The 27,606-nt window shown below is 38.8% G+C and overlaps 1 protein-coding gene across 3 annotated transcripts in view; it reads right to left on the reverse strand.

Moving 5' to 3' along the window:
- Positions 1–4,997: 4,997 nt before the first annotated feature.
- UGDH (UDP-glucose 6-dehydrogenase) overlaps positions 4,998–27,606 on the reverse strand; it is a 31,761-nt gene continuing 9,152 nt past the window's right edge. For all 3 annotated transcript variants that reach the window (XM_032400218.1, XM_032400219.1, XM_032400217.1), the window contains 10 exons: positions 20,718–20,819; positions 17,428–17,628; positions 17,099–17,296; positions 15,848–15,995; positions 13,184–13,278; positions 10,285–10,415; positions 9,912–10,045; positions 8,836–8,927; positions 8,606–8,716; positions 4,998–6,365 (listed from right to left, as the gene is read on the reverse strand). In XM_032400218.1, coding sequence (XP_032256109.1) covers positions 6,255–6,365; positions 8,606–8,716; positions 8,836–8,927; positions 9,912–10,045; positions 10,285–10,415; positions 13,184–13,278; positions 15,848–15,995; positions 17,099–17,296; positions 17,428–17,628; positions 20,718–20,819 — 1,323 coding nt within the window. In that variant the 3' untranslated portion in view covers positions 4,998–6,254. The remainder of the gene's footprint in view (positions 6,366–8,605; positions 8,717–8,835; positions 8,928–9,911; positions 10,046–10,284; positions 10,416–13,183; positions 13,279–15,847; positions 15,996–17,098; positions 17,297–17,427; positions 17,629–20,717; positions 20,820–27,606) is intronic.

The raw sequence follows: 27,606 nt of genomic DNA on the forward strand, positions 1-27,606 counted from the left end.
GGTGTTGGACTCAGAACGCAGAAAGAAGGCTTAGTTCTCGTGCAGGACAATTCTCATTGCTCTAGTGCTCCCCAAACAGTTTAATCAATTTCTTTAGAGAAGAGCCCTGTCCCTAACCCTACCCAGTTTGTTGGTTTGGGTTTTGGTTTTGGTTGGATCCCGAGGGCTGAGAGATGTAGTCACATAGGGGTAAATGCACCAGGCTGCCTGCCATTCTGCTTCTAGAGGAGGACTGGGTGAGAAGGTTGGCTGCTGAAGTTAAAGACCCTCAGTTAAGCCCCCTGTGTGTCCCTCTCTCCCACATCCTTTTGGGTAGAGGGTCTGCTGTTCCGCGGGGCAGGGCCTCCTCCTCTGCCAGTAATCCAGGAAGGAGCTCTTCTTAGTCAATATACATCCACTGCTCAATGCTTTCCAGAAATTTCTTTAAATCTCTTGACCACGGATGGCCCCTTCCTATTCTCTTTGTTTTATTGGATTATGCCTTTTCCCTCTCTTGCTATAATTTTCATGGGGTTCTAAGAAGGGAGAGGATATGTGTGTGCTCAGTATACCAGGCTGCCAGAGAGCTCTTCTTGCTGTCTTTTTAATAATAGCTTGGTAGGTAGTTTTACATTTATACTGTAATTATCTATGTGTGTATATATGTATTTATATTTAAATCAGTCATCTGCCGGCTCCCTGAAACACCTCTGTAGAGATGCTTGGGTCACAGTTTGCAAATCATTGCTAGAGAACTATTAACACCTAATTTTCACTTTACATCTGTATGTTTGCCATTACGTAGGCATGGTCTTTTAAGTGTTAAGAAAAACTATCATCCCTGGTAGCTTCCTAAGTTTAGTGTGGCTAATTAAAACGACCAGGGTATTTCCTAAGCTCTACTCATTCATATACAACCTCTACAATTTTTGCCCTATCTCAATGGGAGCTACAGTATTAATTTTTTTTTTTACAACTGACTGAATTTCTAAACTTAAATCCCTTTAAAGTGAAATTTTATATCCCCCTACCATAATGGAAAATCAGCAATAGCAAAGAAAATGTTGATTTTATGTGTAAGAGTCTGCTAATTATTCCCAATTTTTATCAGCCTCCTATGATTATAGAATTTTTAGCTGGCACATGGTTGGTAGTCCTGCTAAAAATTATATTTCCCAGACTCCATTGTATCTGGTTGTGAATATGTGGCTAAGTTTTGACCAACAGTAGGTGAACAGAAATGATCTGTGCTACTTCTAAATTTGTTCTTAAAGAGTGGGCCATACCTTTCCCTTCTTTCTCCTCCTCCTTGCTGGCTGGAATGAGAACATGACTTTGGAGCTGGTGCAGCCATCTTGGACCCTGAGACAGACTTGTGTCAAGGATGGCAGGGCAACCAGGTGAATACGCTGAGACCTCTGACTATGAACGTGCTCCACCAGCCCTGGACCACCTACCCGGACTTCTGTATGAGAGAGAAATGTATTTCTGCGCTGTTTAAGACACTGTACTTTTTGGTCTCTGTTAGAGTAGCCAAGTATATGTACTAACTAATACAATTTGTAAATGATGTTTATTCTAACACCTTCAAAATAAATTCCTATTAAAATTAAGAAAAAATGTATATTCACCTAAAATTAATCTCCCATGGTAGTAGTGGTATATTGTAAAATGCAGATCTACAATGAGTACTCTCTTTTATCTGTCTGCATTTAGAAAAAAGGAAGGGAAGAAGGAAGCAAGAGGTCACTGTATCCAATTTATCCTCTGAAGTTTAAAGGTTACTTATAGGGGTGCTTGGGTGCCTCCCAGTCCATTGAGCATCTGACCCTTGATTTCAGCTCAGGTTCTGATCTCAGGGTCGTGAGATGGAGTCCTGTGGCAGGCTCCCACTCAGCGGGGAGTCTGCTTCTCTCCCTCTGACCCTCCCCTGGTTTGCTTGTGCTCTCTCTTTCTCTCTCAATCTCTAAAATAAATAAATAAATCTTTTAAGAAAAATAAAGGTCATTTATTATTTTTTTTAATATTTTATTTATTTGACAGAGAGAGACACAGCGAGAGAGGGAACACAAGCAGGGAGAGCGGGAGAGGGAGAGGGAGAAGCAGGCTTCCCGCGGAGCAGGGAGCCCGATGCAGGGCTCGATCCCAGGACCCTGGGATCATGACCTGAGCCGAAGGCAGACGCTTAATGGCTGAGCCACCCAGGCGCCCCAAGGTCATTTATAAATATTATTTTACAAGGCTGGTGCTAATGTATTTCTTCTTGTGTTTTGGTCTAAAATTTGAATTCAGTGCCAGAATATGATTAAATTAGATGGTAACATCTGGTTTGGGGCTGCACGCTCTAATTTTTGTTTGTTTTTAGTAAAGTGACTACATTTTAAAAAGAAAACCTTCAGTGTTTCCATTTTAACATTTTAACCATATTCTAAAGTGTACAAGTCAGTGGCATTAGGCACATTCACAGTGTTGTGTATCTACTGATGTCTCCATTTTGACAACAAAACGAAGCCCACACTCAGCTTGGCCTTCAAGGGTTCCTACAGTCTGTTCTTAGTGTAAGCCTCCAGATCAGCTCTTCCTCTTCATTCTCCTTTCAACTCCAGAGAAAAGGCAACTGGCTTTCCCTAAAACCAGTCTGAATTTTCCTGAGTCCATCTTTTTGCTTCCATTGCTTCTGCCACTGATGTGCTCATTCTACCCACCCTTTCCTTCCAAATCATGTCTATTAAGACCTACCTCACATGCCATCCTGCCTCCAGGAAACCTTCCTGTTTTCCTCAGCTGGAGTGAACGTTACCTTTGTGCCCACATAGCATTTTGTTTTTATCATTTATGGCAATTCTCATATTTAATCAATTATTTCTATATGTGTCTTAGCTTCTCTACAAGACTGCTCTCATTCACCTATGCCCTCCATTTTTTAGCACCTCACGGCATCTGCTTTATAGTGGGTACAGACACTTAATTTGAAATAGTTTGAATATTGCTACCTGAATGTGAATACAATGGATCTACGGAGAGCTAGCCCTTAATTTCGCTGTCCTAATCGTCTCCCCTTTCTGTCCTCAGCCTCCAGTCGAACCTCAGACCCCTTTCTGGTAGTTGGGAGTCTCCGAGAGGATAAAGGGCAGGGACTCACATCCTTCTCAGCTGCTGCTCAGGCTCTTTTGCCCTATCTACCTTCTGATTCTCTCCTTGGGATGCCTAAGGCCACAGGTGCTCACTCTTTTCATAATACCTCTAAAATTAGGATGTTTTCAACGTCAAGAAAAGTTCCTATTCAAACTGTTGTGACCTTGAGCAAATTACTTAATCTCTCTAGCCTCCTGCCTTCATCTGAAAATGGGGATAGAACTTATCTCAAAGGACTTACGTGGAGAATAGATGAGAAGATGCACCTAAAGGGCTTGGCATAGAGCCTGCCTTTGGAAGCTGTGTTAATTATTATACTCTTAGTGATTCCGGAGCCTACCCGTGGCTCTGGTTCAGTGGGACCGGCTTGTTACGGTGTCTAATGGCAATGTCCATCCCGCCAGCCGCTGTGCAGTAAGATCTTTGCATGAACACTGGTCTCACATAATCTTTGTAACAACTCTTGGTGTTAGACGTTAAATAAGGTTAGAGGAACAATAAGGCTTTCAGGTAACTTAGCCAAGATATCACACGCTAATAGGTAGTGCAGTTAGGATTTAAAGCTTAAGTGGAATGACACATTCTGGAGAATGTGAGAATTGTGAGAGAGATTTCACTTTTCTATATATACTTTTGTCTCTATTTGAATGTTTTGTTTAGTTTTGTACCATGTCCCTGTATTGTTTTCTTCCTTCCTTCCCCTTTCCTTTCCCCCTCCCTCCCTTCCTCCCTTCCTTTTTTAAAAAATTTTTTTATTTTTTCCTTCCTTCCTTTTTATAGGAAGGGAAGAGGAGAGGGACAGAGGGAATCCCAAGCAGGCTCCACGCCCAGCATGGAGCCCAACAAAGGGCTCTGTCTCACGACCCCAAGATCATGAAATGAGCCAAAGCCAAGAGTCCAACGCTTAACTAACTGAGCCACCCAGGTGCTGTCCCTGTATTAGTTTCAATTGTAAATCCTAGTTAATAATCTCACCAGTATTCATTGCCCCAATCAAAAACATACCAGCTAATAAAAATAGAAATCTTATGTCATTTAAAACACACACACACACACACACACACACAGTCTTTAATTTTCTTAGTAGGGAGAAAAAGGCTAATCACCTTCTTGCAACTTTTCACACAAAGGACTCAAATTGCTGTGTTACGTTACTTGCCCAGTTACTGGGTTTTTTTTCTCCCCATTACAAACAGCAAATATACATGGTTCTATGAGTTATCTCTTGCCCTTTTTTCCTTCTTTTTAGTCAATAACTATACTTTACACATAATTATTTACTTATCAATCCTAGGCATCGAAACATCCTGCAACTTAAAATCAGTGCCTGATTCTATCTGCTTTCACAGGAAATCTTTGGGTTATAATCCCCTTAACAGAATATAAGATTATTAAGCAGAATACGAGAATATTTTCAAACAGGAATGTAAAGCAAATTCTAATTAATAAGCTCATTCTCACCTCAGGGTCTTATGAGTAAAGAATTATTTTATGTTGAATCACTCTGGTGTTTTTCTGATATTTTGTTTTTTTCACTCTGATCTGCAAACGTTTTCTTAAAGAGCCAGATAGCAAATATTTTAGGCTTTTCAGGACAAGGGGCAAAATCGGGGACTTACATAACCATTTAAAATGTAATCATGTAAAAATGTAAAAACCATTCTTAGCTTCCAGGTGGCTGGTCGGATTTGGTCCATGAGCTTTGGTTTGCCAATATCTGATCTATTTGCTAAATTCCCACCCTTCCTTACATCATTTGAAAGAATGATGTAATACCCTTTTCCCAAGAAAGTGAGGAGTAATATTTTTCTATCTAATGTCAGACTGTCATGACTCATTTGTTACTTGCACTATGACAAAAAATACACCCATGCAATTGTTGATACAGAATATTTTATTTACGTATTTGATATCTGTACAGATGTCTGTCCTCATCTTCATATTTGTCTCTGCATTCTCACTGAGCCACAAAATTCCTAAAGAATGAGACTTGTATCTGTTTTACTTGACTTGTACATTCTCAGCAGAGCACAAGCATCAAATGGACATCTGACATATTTCAATAATGAAAAAGTACAAAAGAAAATCAAATATAAGTCAATAAAAGCCATGAGAAAAAAGCACATGGAAACATACAAAAATTCTTATTTTAGAATTATGCTATACGTAATTTGTAAAATCTACTTCTTTAAGTTCATACATGAGATTATATTGGTTTTCTTATTTAAAGAAAAAGGGGAAACTTCAATGAGTTACAGAAATAAAAATGTAAAATAAAGGTAACAAATATTTTTGGCTCTTGAACTAAAATATAATGATCAGTGAGAAAAAAATGAGATGTGAAGAATAAACTAGACCAATACTGATATTCTATTCATGTTAAAAATGAAACTGCCTTTTAGTCTCATTTGGATTGATTGGAAATGAGCAGTGATGATCTTCTTGGGCTAAAAAAAACAACACAGCTCCTTAAAACAAAAAGAGCAAAACCAAACTTATAGGGTCACTAGTAACATGGAAGCATAGGGAAAATGTTTTAAGCACATCCAAAAAGAAAAAGAAAAAGAAAAGCACACAAGGCCCCATTCTGTCCACTGCATCTTCCTTCCAGGTTCAAAGAGACAAGAAGTGGCTTGGCAAACACCTTACCCAATTAAGCCAGAAACCTCCCAGTCTCCAGGACACTTTTTGAAAGGTCAGCAGGTTTAGCCCAGTATTTAGGACAGCAATCTCATGGTTTACAATACATATTTAATGACAAGTAAATAAACCAATGATCAGAAAAACCAAGGAGTGCCTTTTCCTTTACAACGTGATATTAAAGTGCTGCCTATGGACATTTTGTAAAGTAAAAAGTGTTTCAGGTTTAATTTTTATTTTACAAAAATTGACACCATTAAAACCAACATGATTATTTACCACTCATCCAATCACTGAGGTAACAACATTATAAAAATATGTAAAAAATATACTAGATTCATAATACCAGATATGCTAATTCCCATACAGCTAGGATAAATTTGATTATTAAAAAAATAGCTTTGTTTCCTTAAAAACACTTGGTTCATTTACCGTTTAATATCAGATAGATATCTGCTATCCTAAAGTACCAAAAAAAATTACCAAAAAAATGGCAATGTCTATACTCTGGGTTTCTTGTTCGGTGGATCCTGAAGACTAAACTTTGGAATTTCCCCAGAAGGAGCATACGGAATTCTCTTTGAAGACACCTTTTTTCCAATTGTTTCAATCTAGAGGGGAAAAAAAAAGATTTTAGAAAGAAAATCTAGAGTATTTTTTTCCTTTTAAAAGCAAAAGAGGGTCTCAAGTGGTCTGGGTTGCTATGAAAGATCTTCAGTTCCCTCCATCTTTTTTATGTTTCTAGAGTCAATCTGCACTCCACTCTTCCTAGTCATGTCTAGAGTCTCTTACTCCTGCCACTCCCAACACCGGACCCCCTCAAACAGAGGACCGGCTCACGTGCCGCCATTGTCTCAGCACATGGATGGAAGCAACTCACAGACCAGATTCCAGGGAAATCACAGTTTCTCTCAAACTTTCTTCTCGTGTCTGCTTCCCTTATTCTAAAAAATTAGCATAAGCTGTCATAGCGTAGATTTCAGGAGCTCAGGCTTCAGAGTCTGAAAGACCCCAGCTGGATTCCTGACGGGTAACTGTGTCCACCTAAGCTCTCTAGGTCTTTCTTCCTCATTCGTAAATGGTGTCACTACCACTTACTTCCAAAGGTTGTGGTATGGATTAAATTACATAAAGTGCTCGGCACTACGCCTGGCAGACCAGTCAGCCTTCAATAAATAAATGGTAGTCAATTTTTATTTTGCATATTACAACTTAAACTTTTCCTCACATATCCAAAATCATTAATCTTATTTTTAAAGGCACTGCTTCTTCAACGATCATAAATTGAGCTCCTCTCTACAGCAAAAATATACTATGCAATTTTCATAAAGGTCTTTTGAGTTAAAAATTAATACTTAATTCTGACTCAAAGGGCTTCTGCTTTGTATTCATCAATTGTCTCAGTGACTTATAAATGCCCTTTATTTAGTGATTCCATTCCTAATTTTTTCCCTATTTTTAAAAATCCCTACCACAAAAAGTTAACTTTTATAAGAACTCAAACTCACATTAAATATATATATATTAAAGAGTATATATATGTGTATATCTATCTATCTATCTTTACCACTCTTCTCCCTTAGATGAGTCATACAAGTAGAAGAGAAAATGTGTCTATGCCTTGGAAGTCATCTTTAAAAAATAACATTGCTTCAGTTTAAGTCATGACTGGGAAAAGTAGTCATGCTGTTACTCACTAAGGAGGGGCAGGACAGAAGAATCCCCAAGGTCCCTGATGGAGTGTTAACAGACAAGGATGTCATCTGATTCTTGTTGCAAGTGAATCTTTCATGAATGAGAAATGAGCACCAATTCTAAATAAGAAGGATCTTCAACAACTCAGTGACGGGTTACGGGAAGCAGATCACATATTCTGAGCAGTAGATGAGGCCCTGTCAGTATGTCCCCAAGACAGCTGGTGCTGAGCAGACACACATGGCCAGCTCTAACCCCTGCCCTGCTCTGCTCTGCTCAAGGACTCTGCTCACTGCAATCTCCTGGCATATTTCTTTATCCTCCTCAACCTCACCTCAAGCCTCCCGCCCCCACATCCACACTGCTCTGAGGAAATGGAAGGTACCTCCTTCTCATTAATACTCATGGGACTCCTGGGGGAAACTGATAGAGATGCAACATAAAATGGACGGGTCGGGTGACTGTCAGCTCTCTGAACATTCCAGAATTAACTGGCAAACTTGGAATTGAAAAGGGCCAGTCCCACGGAAGCTCCCATACTTTTCACTCAGACTCTCAGGTGCTAGGACAGTGCCGAGCACTCAGAAGGTATAGGATCCTACACAACATGTGACAACTATACTGCATTTTGCAGTTTTGTTTTGTCTTAAGATTTTATTTATTTATTTATTTGTCAGAGAGAGAGAGAGAGCACAAGCCAGGGGAATGGCAGGCAGAGGGAGAAGCAGGCTCCCCACGGAGCAAGGAGCCCGATGTGGGACTCGATCCCAGGACCCTGGGACCAAGACCTGAGCTGAAGGCAGTCGCCCAACCAACTGAGCCACCCAGGTGCCTGAAAAAAATTTACTTTTAAGTTCGTATATTTTCTTCCTTGATCTTTAGATGAGGTAAGGCAAGGTACAGTCCATCCCTATATAATAGGCAACTGCTGAATCCTAGGTACTACATAAGGAAGACCACTACTGAATGGGCTTTAGGTCACAAATTAAGGAGGGAATAAAGTAATTACACACAGCACATAGAGATTTCCCAGAGAACACGTTGCCCCAATTTATGTTATTGCTAAAGAAGGGAATATTAAAATACTAAAACTCAAACCCACTAAAAAGCAAATGACCAAACAAACAAAACCAAACCAGTCTGGGACCATAATTACCTGGAAGCCAATGGTTTGCAGTTCATTGTGGAGCCCATCCAGGACACGTCGCCCATCAAAGATAAAGGCTGGCTTCAGCATTTTTTTATGAATGCGTTCATAATCCAGTTCCTATAAAGACAAAACGAAAAAAACAAAACAATTAGAACATATACATGAACACACCCTCAACCCCAAATGATACCAGAATACTTCTAAAATTTTCATTAATATGACTTCTGTCACCTCACCTTAAACATGTCCCACTCTGTGCAAATAACCACAGCATGGGCGCCATCACAGGCTTCATATGGGTCCTTGGAAATGGTCACGAGCCGGGACACTATAACGACAACAGCCACGAGATACTGGCAATAAGAAAGGAGTTATCTGAAATTATGCACTTTACTACTAGGATTGCAGGCAGAGTTGAGGGTCTGACAGAAGTGGAATGGTCTGGTTGAAGTGAGAATGAGAGGAATGGCGGACGCCTGGAGTGCCTGCACCTTGCCCTAGCAGCATCTCCTTGGAACTCCTGAGGCTTTTTAGAACATGTTGGAAAAACCATTAGACTAACCCACTGCCGATCACTTCAAATCAAAGTTGATGGAACAATGTCTAAGAGTTTAATTTTAGAGAAATGAGGCTGAAAAGAGGGCCTACCAATGATATAAATGGAACGACCATGGAAGCAACACAAATGTCTATCAGTAGATGAATGCGTAAAGATGTTTTATATATATGTCTAAATAAAATTAATATATATTCCATTGTGTACACACACACACACACACACACACACACACACACGCAATGGAATATTATTCAGCCATAAAAAAGAATGAAATCTTGCCATTTGCAATGACATGGATGGAGCTAGAGAGTATGATGCTAAGTGAGGTAAGTCAGAGAAACAAATACCATATGATTTCACTCATGTGGAATTTAAGAAACAACAACAACAAAAAAAACAAAGGAAAAGAGAGAGAGAGAGACAAACCAAGAAACAGACTCTCAACTATAGAAAACAAACTAATGGTTACCAGAGGGGAGGTGGGTGGGAGGATGGGTGAAATAGGTGATGGGGATTAAAGAACACACTTATCATGAGGAGCACTGAGTAATGTATATAATTGTTCAATCACCATATTGTAAACCAGAAACTAATATAATACTATATGTTAACTATACTGGAATTAAAACTTTTTTAAAATGCAGCATTTCATTAAAACACACACACACAAGGACAGAACAAGCAAAGGTTTCTAGAGAACAAACAGGTTTTAGGGCCCATACTCAAAGTGATTCATGAGACTCAAAGCCTTACCTTGGTCATCCTGTGAAACTCCTGGGTGAGAAAGATCCACAACTATTTGTTCCCTTGGTACTTTTGGATCATATATATGGAGATGTGCACCTTCATCCATCAAATATTTGCTGATATATATACTAGAAGATTCTCTGAAGGAAAAAAAAATCAGTATTGCTAAGCTTTGAAATGGCATATATTCTAATATCTAGGAGTTTATAGAGGTAAGATTCTATTTCTTGTGAGGATACAGATATTCACTTTATTTTTACCCTTTATACTATATATATATATGTATGTATTTCACATACACACATCCACCATTAAAAATCAAAATGAGATGAAGAGTTAGCACTCTCAAAGGGGTAGAAATATTTTAAAGAACTGATACCTCGTATCACCAGTGTCCTTTTTGAATGCAAATCCCAAAATAGCTATCTTCTTATCAGTTACCGTATTAAACAAACTGTCTATAATCCGGGAAGCAAACCTCCTCCTCTGGTAGTCATTCATATCTATAACCTGAAATTACACATACGATTATGCAATGTTGCGTGTACACTTAGTGCAGTTACAAGAAGTGCAGCCTATGCCATACACTGCTCAGTTTCACAGTCCTATTGTATGAATACCAGCCTCATAAAGTACCAGGAGGCAAAGATTAACCAACCTCTTTAGTATCTACTGATTTAAAAAAAAGAATTAGTACCCTACCACTTAAAGCCATCATGAACATTTTCATTTGGCTTAACTTTCCATGCATCAATCTGGGATGGAATGAATATAAAGATGGGGAGTACAGTTAAGTTTCAACCCCATTAGAGATCTAGCTATAAGAATAGCCTAAAAAAGGCACATAGAAAACAAGTGTTTTCCTTAGCCAACTTCTCCAAACCCTGTGGAAGCAAAGCTATAAGCAATAAAATCCCAAAGCATCCCCTCATATGCTTACCCCTCACCCCTCACCAGCGAGTAGAAAGTGGACAGAGAACAGTTGAATAATGCAGTTATAGTTGCCCTCCGGATGAACCATAACACCACTATTAAACCTCCGGATGAACCATAACACCACTATTAAACACCACTATTTCCTTGGCAAACTTGTTGTTTTTTTGAGAGAGAGAGTGTGTGTGCAGGGAGGAGGAGAGGGAGAGAGAGAGAATCTTAAGCAGGCTCAATGAGATCTCACGACCTTGAGTTCATGACCTGAGCCAAAATCGAGTTGGAAGTTTAACCAACTGAGCCACCCAGGTGCCCCTCTCCCTTGGCAAAGTTTTTAAATTGATATTATAAGAGTAAAAGTCTCTGATCACCTAATCCTTTACTCTCCTAAGGGTATAAACAATCTTCATATTGGTGACCAGATGAATATAAGGAAAGAGACTGGTTTTTACCTTTTTTTTTTTTTTTACGGCTCATTTCTAGGGGCTGTCACAAAATTTGAGAGCTTGGGAAATGAGCCCAAAATGTTACAAAATCAAGCATTTATCTGCATTTTTGCCATGATGGACAGGAAGATAAAGTCATCTTGCTGGATCGAGTGAAACAAACTTTTACATTGTACATTTTTCTTAAAAATGTGCATTTTCCTATATTCTCACCCACTGCTGAAATCTATAAAACTATAAACTTGCAGAAAAATTTTGGGGGAAGATATATATACTGGCTGGCATCTTGGACAAATTATTTAACATCTCTAAGACTCAGTTTCCTCACCTATAAATGGGGGATAATATTAGTGATGAGGACTAAACGAAATACTACATGCAAAGTACCTAAAAAAATGCCTGGCACAGAGAAAGCACTCAATTAGTGTTACCTCTATTTTCAATTTGGGAAAGGTCTCTAAGTTTAGCTCTGTGAATCTCAAAAGGACAAAACAGATATCAACACACACAAGCCACCTGAAAGCATTACAGTACAGGTTCTTCCTTTATTTTGATTTTCTGCCTTTCAAGATAGAAAAGAGTTATAATTTTTTCTTTTTTAAAAAAATATTCTTTTATTTATTTATTTTTAAAGATTTTATTTGTTTATTTGCGAGAAAGAATGAATGAGAGAGAGAGCACGAGCAGGGCGAGCAGCAGAGGGAGAGGGAGAAGCAGACTCCCCCTGCTGAGCAGGGAGCCCAATGCAGGGGCTCAGTCCCAGGACCCTGGGACCATGACCTGAGCAGAAGGCAGATACCCAACTGACTGAGCCACCCAGGCACTCCAGAAAAGAGTTATAATTTTTTTAAAGATTTATTCATTTATTTTAGAAAGAGAGTGAGGGAGAATGTGGGGCAGGGGGCAGAGGGAGAGGGAGAGGGAATCTCAAGCAGACTCCACGCTGAATGCGGAGCCTGAGGTGGCTCGATTCCAAACCAAGAGTTCTATCTTTAACTGACTGCGCCACCCAGGTGCCCAAAAAGAGTTATAATTAAGAATAATAGTTCTTAGGATGTCTGGGTAGCACAGTTGGTTAAGCATCTGACTCTTTTTTTTTTTTTTAAAGATTTTTTATCTATCTATTTGACAGAGAGAGACACAGTGAGAGAGGGAACGCAAGCAGGGGGAGTGGGAGAGGGAGAAGCAGGCTTCCCGCAGAGCAGGAAGCCCGATGTGGGGCTCGATCCCAGGACCCTGGGATCATGACCTGAGCCGAAGGAAGACGCTTAACAACTGAGCCACCCAGGCGCCCCAAGCATCTGACTCTTGATTTTGGTTCAGGTCATGATCTCAGAGTCTCAGAGTCATGAGATCAAGCCCTGTGTGGGGCTCCGGGCTGAGTGCGGAGCCTGCTTAAGATTTTCTCTCCCTCTGCCCATTCCCCCACAGAAAGAATAATAGTTCTTGCTTTATTTTGGGAGCGAACTTGTTATAAAACTAGAAGAAATATGGTTTACCAGAATTACCATCAGAGTTCATTAGCAAAAAAGACAATTAAAAACAGAGAAGCCTAAGAAATAAAAAAATGAATATAGGGGCGCCTGGGTGGCTCAGTCATTAAGCGTCTGTCTTCGGCTCAGGTCATGATCCCAGGGTCCTGGGATCGAGCCCCACATCGGGAAGCCTGCTCCGTGGGGAGCCTGCTTCTCCCTCTCCTGCTCCCCCTGCTTGTGTTCCCTCTCTCGCTGTCTCTCTCTCCAACAAATAAATAAATAAAATCTTTTAAAAAATAAAATAAACGAATATAATGATAGTTGAGTTCCTGGAATAAAAAAATCCTATCAAAAGCACTTTATAGACAAAGGGTCACATGTTTTAATTAGAAGTTAATCAAAAGTTGTTGACTATCAAGATTAATACCTGCTGCCAATAACGAGCTACTTCAGGCAAATTCAGAGCCTCACAGAGATAAACCAAATTCAGAACATCTTTCTGAAAGCAGCTTCCACCAAAACCTGAAGAAAAAAGTGACAATATTTTCATTTAAGAACCACGACCGAATCATGTGACAAATCTGTCATACTAAATTTGAGGGCCTATGCTATAATTTTTTTCTAAGTAAACTCCATACCACATGTGGGGCTCGAACTCACAACCCCGAGATCAAGAGTCACGTGCTCCACTGACTGTGCCAGCCAGATGGCCTTATGCTAGGATTTTTTTTTTTTTTAGAGAGAAGGGAGGGGTGGGAGGGTTAGAAGGAGAGGGAGAGAGAGAATCTTAAGCAGGCTCCATGCCCAGTGCAGATCTCACAACCCTGAGATCACGACCTGAGAGGAAATCAAGGGTCAGACATTTAACCAAGTGAGTCACAGAGGCGCCCCTAGGATTTTTAATACTAAAATTCAGATGTTGGAAATTTAGTGGGTTTATAGATTGTGTGAAATCTTTAAGCAACTAATAAACTCTATAAATAATTTCCAGATAATCTTCTTGTTAATGTTTTATTATGGCTACATTTTCTATTTTATTTCTCATTCATCTAGTATCACTGCCCTACATCTCTTACTTTAGCACAGGGCTGGTAAACTTTTATGGGACAAATTGTTAATATTTTAGCCTTCGTGGGCCACACAGTCTCTGGCACAACTATTAACTCTGCCTTTGCTCAAAAGCAGTCAGACAACATGTAATAAAATAGCCATGGCTAAGTGTCTCTTTAATCCCCATTACCTATTTCACCCATCCCCCACCCACCTCCTCTCTAACTATGTTCTTTATAGTTGAGTCTGTTTCTTGGTTTGTCTCTTTTCTCCTTTGTTTTGTTTCTTAAATTCCATATATGAGTAAAATCATATGGTATTTGTCTTTCTCTGACTGACTTATTTCACTTAGCATTATACTCTCTAGATCTATTCCTGTTGTTGCAAATAGCAACATTTCATTTTTTTTATGGCTGAGTAATATTTTAATACACACACACACACACGTGTGTGTGTGTGTGTGTATGTGTGTGTGTATTCCACTACCCAGTAGTGGAATTACTGGATCATATGGTAATTCTATTTTTAATTTATGAGGAACCTCTATACTGTTTTCCACAGTGGCTGCACCATCTTACATTCCCACCAACAATGCACAAGGGTTCCTTTTTCTCCGCATCCTCGCTAACACTTGTTGTTTCATGTGTTTTTGATTTTAGCCATTCTGACAGGTGTGGTATCTCATTATGGTTTTGATTTGTTTTTCCCTGATGATGAGTGATATTGAGTCTTTTCATGTGTCTGTTGGCCATCTGTATGTATTCTTTAAAGAAATGTTTGTTCATGTCTTCTACCCCCACCCTTTTTTAAAGCTCTATGCCCAAAATGGGGCTTGAACTCATGACCCTGAGATCAAGGGTCACATGCTCTACAGACTGAGCCAGCCAGGTGCCCTGTATCCATTTTTTATTGGATTATTTAGTTTTTTGGGTGTTGTTATATAAGTTCTTTTATATTTTGGATATTGTTTATCGGATATGTTATTTGCAAATACCTTCTCCCATTCAGTAGGTTGTATTTTAGTTTTGTTGATACATAATCGTTTTGTGTTGCTTTTTTTTTTTAAGTAAACTGTACCCCCAACGTGAGGCTCAAACTCATGACCCCGAGATCAAGAGTTGCATGCTCTATCAATTGAGCCAGCCAGGTGCCCCTGTTTTTATTTTTGTGTGTTTAAAGACACCTTATTTAATATATATTATTGATTCATTAACACTAAACTCACAGCCGACAGCACTATAACTCGTGCCTGAGTAAAGCTTATCTAACCACGTGTATTTTGTCTGAGGGGCACACATCACAGCCTCCTGGCATTTCAGAACACTAGATAACACTAGCACTTCACACACAATATACCTGGGGGCGATTTAAAAAAGGTAAATCACCAACAAAAAGCACAAAAATGTAAAAAATGTGACACTAAATAGACCACAAAAAGAGCTCTTGTTTACAGAACGGGAGCTGAAAGGAGAAAACAAGAGCATTGCATGTCGCAAATTCAGCTGGGCATGTCTGTGTTGGGTGACTCAAATTTTTTGCTGCCGTGTGTGTGTCTGCAGATGACCATGAAAACACTATGAGCATTGATTTCGGGATTCCAAATAAATTTTGGCAAGTGGGATAATTCATACGTACAGAACTGGCAAATAATGAGGACCAACTGTATTTCACCAAGACCACATTTCCACAAGTATATATTAGTAGGCAAAGCAAATGATAGGGGATGTTCTTCCCATTTGCTTCAGTAAGGTATTGAGTTATGTCCTATGTAGTCTCCTGAACTTACTCTTCCTAAATGTTCTACTTAAATATTAATTAATCCTCCTAAAACAGTGAACTATGTTTATCTTACTAATCAATGAGTAATTATTAAAACTATAGAAGTTTAATTATTGCTTCACTTGGCAAGTTCTTGATAGGTTGAAGGTTACATGTATCATGGAATCATTACTCTAAGGGCATTAAGTTATACAAAGACTTCCTTAAAGTTAGAGACCTAGCTAAAGGAACCTCCTCTATGTACAGAAAAATTTCAGTTTACCAACACTGGCTTTCAGAAACTTGTTTCCAATTCTCTGGTCCATTCCAATGGCTGTTGCCACTTCTTCTACATCAGCCCCTGTTGCTTCACAGAGGGCACTTATGGAGTTAATGCTGCTGATCCTCTGGGCAAGAAAAGCATTTGCTGCCTTTAGAGGGGAAAAAAAGGAAAATTATGATGAGTTAAATAGCAATTTTATGTCTGGATTATATTTCATTGAGTTGATACAAATTACTGAGGGAGATATGAAAGTTACTGACAGGCTCAATTTGAGGAGGCTATGGATGTGTTGGTAAAGGAAAATGTATTTTTTTTTTAATTATTTATTTATTTATTTGTCAGAGAGACAGAAAGAGAGAGAGAGCGAGCGAGCACAAGCAGGGGGAGCAGCAGGTAGAGGGAGAAGCAGGCTCCCCGCTGAGCAAGGAGCTTGATGACAGACTCTATCCCAGGGCCTGGGATCACAACCCGAGCCAAAGGTAGACACAGAACCTACCGAACCACCCAGGCGTCCCAAGGAAAATGTTTTAAAGTAGAGAAGAAAGATGATTAAGAATGGGATTAAAGATAGAATGGTTTTAAAAACTTTTTTTTTTTAAAGATTTATTTATATGAGAGAAAGAGAAAGGGAGCAAGCAAGTGCAGGGGTGGGGAAGGGGCAGAGGGGGAGAGAGAATCTCAAGGAGACTCTCCACTGAACGCGAAGCCTGACTTGGGGCTAGATCCCATGACCCTGGGATCATGACCTGAGCCGAAATCAAGAGTCAGACACTCAACCGACTGAGCCACCCAGGAGCCCCATTAAAAACTACTATTTTGGGACGCATGGTAGGCTCAGTCGTTAAGCGTCTGCCTTCGGCTCAGGTCATGATCCCAGGGTCCTGGGGTCAAGTCCTGCATCGACCTCACTGCTCAGCAGGGAGCCTGCTTCTCCTTCTCCTCCCCACTTGCGTTCTCTCTATCTCTGTCTCTGTCTCTCTTTCAAATAAATAAACAAAATCTTTAAAAAAAAAAACAACTACTATTTTAATGCACCCTCCATTTTATGTTACATTTTATTAAAAATCGAGAATTTTCCAGAATATTTTATACCCTGATATTTGATTTCCCTTGTGAAAATTATTTCATAATGGACAAGAATATTATGTTCTAAATATTAACATTAAGAAAGTACCTGTGTGGCTTATCAGGCTTAAGAGAAATAAGTCCTTAGCTTTAAATTTAATGGAGGGTCGAATGCTATGTACCAACCAGTTTGGAAAGTTCTGAAGACCAAGTATTAGTGGTGAGGATCTTTTCTCTGGGAACCCAGTGCTCATACACAGCACACAGTGCCCGCACAGCTCTCTGGCCCTCTGGGGTTTCATCCCCTCCAATCAGTACTCTGTCCGGGTTCCTTAGGTCCTTGATGGCTGTTCCTTCCGCCAAGAACTCAGGGTTGGACAGCACCTAGAATTCCAATGCAAAGCAAAGTTTTAAAGTTAGAATTAACCGTTGGCAACTATAAGGCATCAGTATTTATTTAAGAATCAGGTTCCAAAAAAAAAAAAATCAGGTTCCAATGCTTCCTTTGTTTATACCTGTAAATTCAAGTTGGGTTTTGTGTTTGCATCAAATATCCGACGAATACTTTCTGCTGCCCGCACTGGAACTGTGCTTTTCTCAGTCACAATTTTGTACCCGTGTGAGTTCTGCACAATGCGTCTGGCACAAGCCTCGATATACTTCAGGTCTGCTGCGCGACCTTTCCCCATTCCGTAGGTTTTTGTTGGAGTGTTCACCTGATGAGAGCATATGCAATTATGAACAAGAAGTATCTGTGAGAGATTCAGTGATTTCAACATGAACCTTGAACCATCAATTAACTAGTTAAGCGGGAAGTTAACTATCATCATTAGCTTTAATTTAACCCCCTATTAGTTTCATGGAAATGATACATTTTAATAATATAATCATCAGACAGGACATCCTGAAGCATCTGGGGAACTCATTCAACAAATTTTTGTTGAGAATCTCCTATATAGTGGCAGATATTAGGGCAGGCAGGTTGCAAGCTAAGCCCTGGAGATACAAAGATGAATGAGACTGTTGCTGTCCTTGAGGAGTTCGAAGTCTGAAATGAAATGTAAGTTTTCTTTCCTCTCTTTATTGTATGTAATATATTATCCTGGTCTCCAAAACCTTTTCTATCCTCCTTTTTAATAGACCTATATCAATAGCTTTTCAAAAATATTTGCAATATCATTCACAAATGGCTTTCTCAGATCATTAAAGCTAGACATTATCTAGCATCTTTAGGACTCACAATACTATGTAGACGATTATCAAATAGAAAGAAAAAGAAATCATGAGTCCAGAGTCTAGGCATTTACTTTTGGCTTAGCCGCACCATGTAACCTTGGAGAAGTGTAGCTGCCTTTGCTTCAATTACCTCATTGGAAAATGAGGATAGCATGTGCTCTAAAATCTAACACGTGGGTTTTATAATGCTTTGGTAGAAATCAAAGCACTCCAGAAAGCCCAAAATTCTATACAGGAACTTTGTGTGTGTGTGTGTGTGTGTGTGTGTGTTTAAGCAGGCTCCACGCCCAATGTAGGGCTTGAAGTCAGGACCCTAAGATTGAGTCTTGTCAACTCTGCCAACTCAGTCAGCCAGGTGCCCCTATACAGGAATAGTTTTTGAACCAGTAATTAGTGGTATAAATTCTCTTCTCTTGACAAGCTTATAACCTAATGGGAGACTAAATAAAGGAAGAAGCCAAAATAAATCAAAACTCAAACACTGTTGAGGTATGAAAATCAGGAGAACAAAAGTTGTTCATTTGCATGGAACAACTTAGGAAAAGCCTTAGACATGGAAGTCAGGGTGCACTGGAGTACAGAAGGGCCAAGCCACTACTAGGATAAGGTGGAACATGCTAAAGATGAGAGAGGAGCACACAGCTTCCCCTAGTAAAGATGCTCTGAAGAGGACAATTGAACACTGATTCATATAAAACTATTCCTACCTGGAATATGCCTAAAAATAGCCTGGGGTAGGAGGAAAGGGAGAGAAGTAGTAAATGAAACAGGATCAGCCATGGTAACTGCTGACAATGGAGAATGGGTAAATAGGATTCATTATATTATTGTCTTCATCTCTTGTATGAATTTGATATTTTCCATAATGAAAAGTAGACAACAAATAAATTTTAAAAAGCTGATCCAGAGAATAATGGGAAGTAGATGTGAGTTATACAGTAATAAATTACCATGACAGGTATGCAAAGTAATAGCTTGGAAAGATTCAGCACAGCTCAAGCTAGATCTACAGAGAGGCAAGTGTAAAATTAGCTGTCTGGCCAGACCACCCTACGGTGGACTCTACTGCCTGAGAATAGATCTTTTAAAATATTTTTTTTATGGAAAATTCCACTACTCCCATTCCAGATTCTCGTTATCCAAAAGTTGGATTAAGATAACTTCTTGATTTTCTCCAAGTACCTAGCTACTCCAAAATCTTTTCTCATTTTCTATGCCTTGTCTCTTAACCTTCTCCAAGCTTAAGTAGACGATGGGCAGGCAAGTCACAGAAGCTGCACGAATTTCTCTGAAGTAATTAAGAATGCCAAAAGAGAGAAAGAATTCATAATGGTTTCACCACTGGCGTCATTATCACTTTCTTCTGGAGTTATCTTTATGGTACTGCTTTTGTCTCATCAGTCAGAAAACAACCCCTAATTCAACAACTTACAATCATTAACAACATGCATAATCAATTCAACAACATCTACCCTCTAGGGCCCCTATGATATTTCTCTCCTTAAGTTCATGGGGCTCAGTGAAAGCCCATGCCACTGGCTTTCCCTTTATTCTTTAAGGCCCTGAAGGTCTTGAGTCATAGAACACCCTAGCTCAGGCACAAATTGATGATTGCTATACTGATCACACATAGACTATTTGAGTAAATGGCTACAAGAACAGCAAAAGTTACCTTGGTTCAAATATTAGATTACCAGAGTTTAACTCCCAAGTATTGGTTCTGTTTTTTCATTACAAAGGTACATCACGTTAGCCATATTATGAGCCAAAGGTGCCTGTGGACTAGCTTGTAACCTAACGAACACAAGCCAAATTGCAAAGAGTTCATTTAAAATGACTTCTGCTGGGACAGCTGGCTGGCTCAGTAGAGCATGAGACTCCTGATCTCAGAGCTGCAAGTTCGAGCCCCATGTTAGGGGTATAGATCACTTAAAAATGAGATCTTTTTTATTTTTTGTTTTGTTTTGTTTTAAAGATTTTATTTATTTATTTGACAGAGAGAGAGACAGCGAGAGAGGAAATACAAGCAGGGGGAGTGGGAGAGGGAGAAGCAGGCTTCCCATTGAGCAGGGAGCCTGATGCAGGGCTCGATCCCAGGACCCTGGGATCATGATGTGAGCCGAAGGCAGACGCTTAACGACTGAGCCACCCAGGAGCCCTGAAATCTTTTTTAAAAATTCAAAAAATAAGAAATAAAATGACTTCTGGAACATAATTCATCTAGATAGGAGATGCCCATAAATTTGCACACATGCTCTGCAGTGGTCGAGACAAGAAATGATGAAATATATATACTATTACCACATGAGCTCACACCAGCACCTCCTAATTCTAGATCCCAGACTAGAACTTCCTCCAAATTTATTTGATCAATGATCAGTGATATATTTGACCAGGTGATTACAGGGTATGGTGAAGTGTTAGACAAAGTAACAACCAAAATTCAACTGGACAACCCTATAGTAAGTAAAGATGTGGCTTGATACCAACAGATTACTATTCAAATACAATGAAACTTCTGTATAGAAAAGAACACATTAAAACTCACACAGCAAAAGAAAATACTTACAGAAATAAATACAAGATCAGCTTCTTTAATGGCATCATCAATATTGGTAGAAAAAAATAGATTTTTTCCTCGACAGGATTCTACCACTTCTTTTAGTCCTGGCTAAACAGAAAAAAAAAAAAAAAAAGAGTTGTATATACAGTTTACCAGTCATATGAGATTACCTAATAGCATAGAATTACCTTTGTTAAAAGAGAAAGTTATATTACAATTTAGAGGTCTAGACTTGCTCTCAAATAACACCTTTGTAGAAAAATCTAAGATCCTACACCAAAGGCCAAAAGTGTACATTATGTAACAATACTAAATAGAGCAAAATTGACTTTGCCACAATAAAAGCACCAGCTTGTTTTAATGTCTCATTGTTTACCATGTGCTTGTTTCATAAGAGTTAACAATTAACTGAGTATCAATTCAATTATCAGAAAATTCAAGGTCTTCTGTGATTTCAAGCAAACATTTGATTTTGCGTCATCATCATGAATGCAGGTTTTTACCCCTAAGAATTCAAGTCATACAACTGGTTGTCAAACAGTCAACATTTACTTCATGCATACCTAAATATATATTTTTTCTAAGTCCTAAGGTAAGAAACATTTTAACTGAAAATTTTATTACTTTCCCCATACAGTTTAACAGGAAATATAGTTATATTAAGAATATTGAGCTGTACAAAACCACCTAAGTATCCTTGCCAAAGAAAGAAAGGGAGGGAGGGAGGGAGGGAGGGAAGACAAGAAAAAAAAAAATCAGATCTAAATCTGCTTAGATCAGGGCGCCTGGGTGGCTCAGTCGGTTAACCGTCTGCCTTTGGCTCAGGTCATGATCCCAGGGTCCTGGGATCGAGTTCCGCATCGGACTCCTTGCTCGGCAGGAAGTCTGCTTCTCCCTCTCCCTCTGCCTCCTGCTTGTGCTCTCTCTTTCAAATAAATAAATTAATTAAAATCTTTTTAAAAAAATAAATAAAAAATAAATCTGCTTAGATCGGTACAATCAGCAAAACCCAGACTGAGAATTTCTATAGGATAAACAATCTAGTTTCTTCAACAAATAAACTGAAGAGAAAAACAGAGAGAAAGAGAGATTAAAATACTATGGTCTTTTTTTTTTTAAAGATTTCATTTATTTATCTGACAGAGAGAGACACAGCGAGAGGGAACACAAGCAGGGGGAGCGGGAGAGGGAGAAGCAGGCTCCCCACCGAGCAGGGAGCCCAATGCGGGGCTCCATCCCAGGACCCCAGGATCATAACAGGAGCCGAAGGTAGACGCTTAACAACTGAGCCACCCAGGCACCCTAAAATACTATGGTCTTAAAAGACACAAGTGATAAAAATCTATTGCTGTTTATGGATCTTACTTGGATGTTGATTCAAATAAACTACGGGAAGAAGGACCCGTATAAGAATTCTTGATATAAAGAAATTATTCTTAAAATTTGTAGTAGTAACAATGGTGACATGCTTACTTTTTTTTTTTTTAAGACTTTATTTATTATTTAGAGAGAAAGAACACGGGAGAGCAAGCAAGCAGGGGGAGGGGCACAGGGAGAAGGAGAGAAAGAATCTCCAACAGACTCCATGCAGAGTGCAGAGCCCGAAGTAGGGCTTGATCTCACAAACCTGAGATCATGACCTGAGCGGAAATCAAAAGTTAGATGCTTAACCAACTGAGCTACCCAGGTGCCCCAGGTGACATGCTTATGTTTTTTAAATAATTATTATCTTTTTTTTTAAAGATTTTATTTTATTTATTTGACAGAGAGAGAGACAGTGAGAGAGGGAACACAAGCAGGGGGAGCAGGAGAGGGAGAAGCAGGTTCTCTGCCGAGCAGGGAGCCCAAAGTGGGTCTTGATCCCAGGACCCCGGGATCATGACCTGAGCTGAAGGCAGAGGCTTAATGACTGAGCCACCCAACCACCCCTATTATCTTTTTTTTCAAGATTTTATTTATTTATTTGAAAGAGAGAGAGATAAGGTAGAGAGAGAGAGCACATGTCAGGGAGGGGCAGAGGGAGAGGCAGCCCACGGGTCATAGAAACCATTTCCTTGGTTCTAGAAAATGAGAGTAAAAGATTATAGAGTAGGGATTTTGCAGAGAAGACTGAATTTAGTCTTATATATAATCCCCTAATATTTAAATTAAAGTAACCTAAAATCAGAGCAATGCAGGATTTATACTAACTAAGCCTTAATAACACCTCAAAACAAACAACTATATTATTCTGTTAAAATCAATGGGATATTTGTAGATCTCCAAAACTGATGCAGAAGTAGTTAATAATATAGGTTCTACCTCTTATTAAATTCATTATGTAATTATCACAATTAGTATTGAGAATTTATAGGGTACTTTTTATGGAAGAACTCAAATCCTTTCACAGGGTAAAATTATCATTCATTTTATTCAGAAAAAGTAAAGCAAATTATCCATTTTACTTTTTTTAAAAAGTAGCTATTAAATTATTACAAAGTTAACAAGAAAAGCAGTGACTATTCAAAAAATATGGTAATACAAAATATTTTAATTGTTAAATATTAACACTTTCTACTATACTATTTTCTGAGTAAACACTTAAGTATCTTGTCACCATATTTTATCTGATGATCATTACTATTTCCTTTTCCGGCAGTAAAAACGACTGTTTTTTTATTCATATAGTTTTGGCCCATAAAATATAAACATATTGAATTAGAAAGAACCACAATAAACAAGCTCACGGACCCTAAGTATATTTAGCTGGGTTTTCTTTCTTCTTTTTTTAAAGATTTTATTTATTTATTTATTTGAGAGAGAAATCACAAGCAGTGAGGAGGTGCAGAGGCAGAGGGAGAAGCAGACTCTCTGCTGAGCAAGGAGCCTGACGTGGGGCTCGATCCCAGAACCCTGGGATCGCGACCTGAGCTGAAGGCAGATGCTTAACTGACTGAGGTACCCAGGGACTCCTAGCTGGGTTTTCAATGTGACCTGATAATCTTTTACTTTGTCCTCTCTATTCTGAGATTATTGCTCTGAACCTCCACTATTTGCAAGTCCTTGACCCAACATTACCCCTTCTATGTTCTTCAAAATATCTTACCTCTTACTATCAGACAATTGAAATTGCCAATATGTCAGTCACCTTTCTTTCATGTCCCCACCAACAAAACTGTCCATATCTTTATCCATTCTTATTTACTTTCCTCCAGTCTCCAAGGAAGAGGCTTTCAAGGCCAATTCTTGTGCTTTTGATTCCATCCTTTTGCTCTCTTTCTGGACTTTATTCCATCAATTAGCCCCTTCTTACATTTTGACCTTTCCTTCTCTATGTAATTGGTGACTTTAGTTTTGAACATGCTTGATCCTTTATCAACCACAGAAAAAATATATAAATATATAAAATCACTGCCTTTAACCCTTCAATGAATTACTCTCCATTGCTTCTTGATGGCATTTCCTCCTCCACCTATCATCAAACATTACAGATTTTCTGGGTTCTGTCCTTGACTCATGCTCTGTTCTCTCTGCAGACTCTTCTTGGGAGAGCTCAATTACTCTGATTTCAACTACTACCTGTATAATCCTAACTTTAAGTCTCCAGCCCTGAATCATTTGCTTACACTTTTGACATATATCCAACTGTCTCCTAAACGTCTCTATTTGGATGTCCCAAAGCCTTTATAACTAAATAGGACCAAATAGAATTTGAAATTTGATCTCCCACTACTCTCCACAACATCTTGCATTCTTGATCTCAATTAATGGCACAATCATGCACCCATCACCCAAACTGGAAACCTGGATATCATTCTAGATTCCTTCCTCTCCTTCATCCTTCTTATATCATCAACAATCAAGTCCTATCATTTTTCCTTCTAAATATTTTTCCAGGGGCGCCTGGGTGGCTCAGTTGGTTAAGCGTTTGCCTTTAGCTCAGGTGATGATCCCAGGGTCCTAGGATCAAGCCCCACATCAGGCTCCTTGCTCAGTGGGGAGCCTGCTTCTCCCTCTCCCTCTGCCTGCCGCTCCCCCTGCTTGTGCTCTCTTGCTTGCTCTTTCTCTCTGTCAAATAAATAAAATCTTCTTAAAAATAAAATAAACACAACTTAGAAATCATCTTTATTTTCTGATTTATAAATTCCTTAAGCAGGCATCTCTTAACTGATGTCTAAGAAAGACACAGGAAAATTAGAAGCCTAAAGTCATTTACTTGCTAAGAGGAAAATCATTCTACTTACTAAGATGATTCCTTCTAGAATTTTAAAGTATCAGTGCCATGTTTTTAACCTCCAAAGCCAGTGGGTTTTGGAAAAAGATTTCATTTCTTTTGTACGCTACACTAAATAGTGCAAAGCTAAAATAGCTGCTAATGGTCTAATTTCCTGGAATTAACATATTAAAAATGAGAGAGGAGCACCTGGCTGGCTCGGTTGGAAGAGCATGCCACTCTTAATTTGGGGGTTGTGAGTTCAAGCCCCACATGGAGTGTAGAGATTACTTATTTAAAAAAAAAAAAGACAGCGAGAGAGAGAGAGAGATAAAAATAAGTTATAACCATTAAATAAAACCAATACAATTATGATATTTCAGGGTTTTGAAAACTCAGACATTGACTCTAGTGAGGACAGTGCCAGCTAGACTTTCAAATCTTTTATATTCTTCATAAAGAGATTTAAAGAAGAAAAAATTTACTTATGAAATAAAAGTGTGAAATATAATACTTCTGTGTCTTTGTTTATAAAAGATAGGTTATTGAGAAAAAACAAGTATGATATGGAAAAGAAATTATTTTAGATCTTAACTCTCTCAATCTAACTATGTATCCCAGCTGGATTCAATGTCAATGTAGAACATACGATCTTAAATTTAAAGCACTGAAGTCTTAGGTGGCGCCTGGGTGGCTCAGTCGTTAAGCGTCTGCCTTCGGCTCAGGTCATGATCCCAGGGTCCTGGGATCGAGCCCCGCATCGGGCTCCCTGCTCCGCGGGAAGCCTACTTCTACCTCTCCCACTCCCCCTGCTTGTGTTCCCTCTCTCGCTGTGTCTCTCTCTGTCAAATAAATAAACAAAATCTTTAAAAAAATAAATAAATAAATAAAATAAATAAAGCACTGAAGTCTTAGCAAGAAGAGTTTCAGATGTCAATCAATGTAAATAGTAATACCAACAATAAGAATCTGGCCAGGGAACATGCCTGGTCAATTGATTTTTTTGTTTTCTCCAAGAAAAATGTCTAATTCCAATACATTATAGTTTGTATTTTTTAAGATTTATTTTAAGATTTATTTATTTATTTTAGGGAGAGAGAGAGAGCACACGAGCGTGAGCGCAAATGTGAGTGGGGGGAGGGGCAGAGGGAGAGAATCTTCAAGCAGACTCCCCCACTCTGGGCTCAGTCTTACCACTGAGCTCAGGCTCATGACCTGAGCCAAAACCAAGAGTCGGACACTCAACCCACTGAGCCATTCAGGTGCCCTTAGTTTGCATTTTTTCCAATTCAGGATACCTTTGTTTTTTGTTTTTAAGCTAATTTTTATTGAAATAAAACAAAAATACATAAAATTGCATATACATTAATATAGAAAAGTGTGTAGCTCAATTTTCAAAAGTGAACACGCTTGTTTAACCACTATCTGTAATGAGAATTAGAACATTAACTGTAAATCAGAACCTGCAGTTTGCCCTCTCCAAGTCACCACCATGGTTCAAATTAACACCATGCTGAACTCTATCATCAGAGATCAATTTGCTTATATTTGAACTTTATACAAGTAGAATTATACAATATGGACTACTTTATGTCTGACAGCACATTATTCTGGGGAGAATTTAACCATATTCTTGCATGTAGGAGTAGTTTCATTGATTTTCAATGCAGTATAGAATTTCATTGCAGGATTATGCTATAATTTATGTAACCATTCCAATGCCGATTAACATTTAGGTTGTTTCCTATTTAAGTCTACTATGAATAGTACTGTTAATACCTGTCTTTTGGTGCATATAGGTATGCATTTCTGTTGGATATATACCTACAAGTGGAATTGCTGGATCAGACTACACAGATTTTCAGCTTCAGTAAATACTGCCGAGCACTTTTGAAAGTGGCTATACCAGACTACATTCTGGCAGCACTGTGTAAAATTCCAATTGCTCTAAATCCTTGCCAACACTTAGTATTGTCAGTATTAATAATTTTAGCCATTCTGGTAAGTGCCCTTTGTTTCTGAAGACTAGAGTACACTGCTGGCAGAATTAGTTACTGAATGATTGGATATAAATATGGCTTACAGGATTTCAGATGACATACAGCCCTTTTATAGAACTCTTTTATTAAGTTATCTTTCCAAAAAAAATTTTTTTTAATTCTCCAAAACCAAATCTAGTAGTAATGTTATAACAGGAAAAGAAATGCTACAGCACTAAAGTAATTTAAAGAACTATTACGGGGTTGGGGGGCGCCCGGGTGGCTCAGTCAGTGAAGCAACAGACTCCTGGTTTTGGCTAGGGTCATGATCTCAGGGTCATGGGATAGGGCCTGCGTTGGACTCCACAGTGCAGAGTCTGCTTGTCTCTCTCCCTACCTCACTGTCCCTCCCACCGCTCTGTCTCTCTCAAATAAATAAATAAATAAATATCTTTAAAGAACTATTATGGGTGGCTCATCTGGTAGAAAAAGAAAGGGTAAAGCACAAACAGAAGCTACCACACACACAGAGATTTTTTTTTTTTTATTCAAAGTCTGATTCAGATAGGAATGTATCCATGATGTTGGGTAGCTACTACTCTGTGGGTGCTTTTTCATGGATTTCTATATTTCATATGCCTATAAAACTGGTTGAGACTTCCCTTCCAAAGGACTAACACATTTGAAGACTATGATTAAGCAACCAACTCTTGATTTTGGCTCA

Source organism: Phoca vitulina, unplaced genomic scaffold, assembly GCF_004348235.1.
Source record: "Phoca vitulina isolate PV1807 unplaced genomic scaffold, GSC_HSeal_1.0 scaffold3, whole genome shotgun sequence".
Taxonomy (NCBI): Eukaryota; Metazoa; Chordata; class Mammalia; order Carnivora; family Phocidae; genus Phoca; species Phoca vitulina.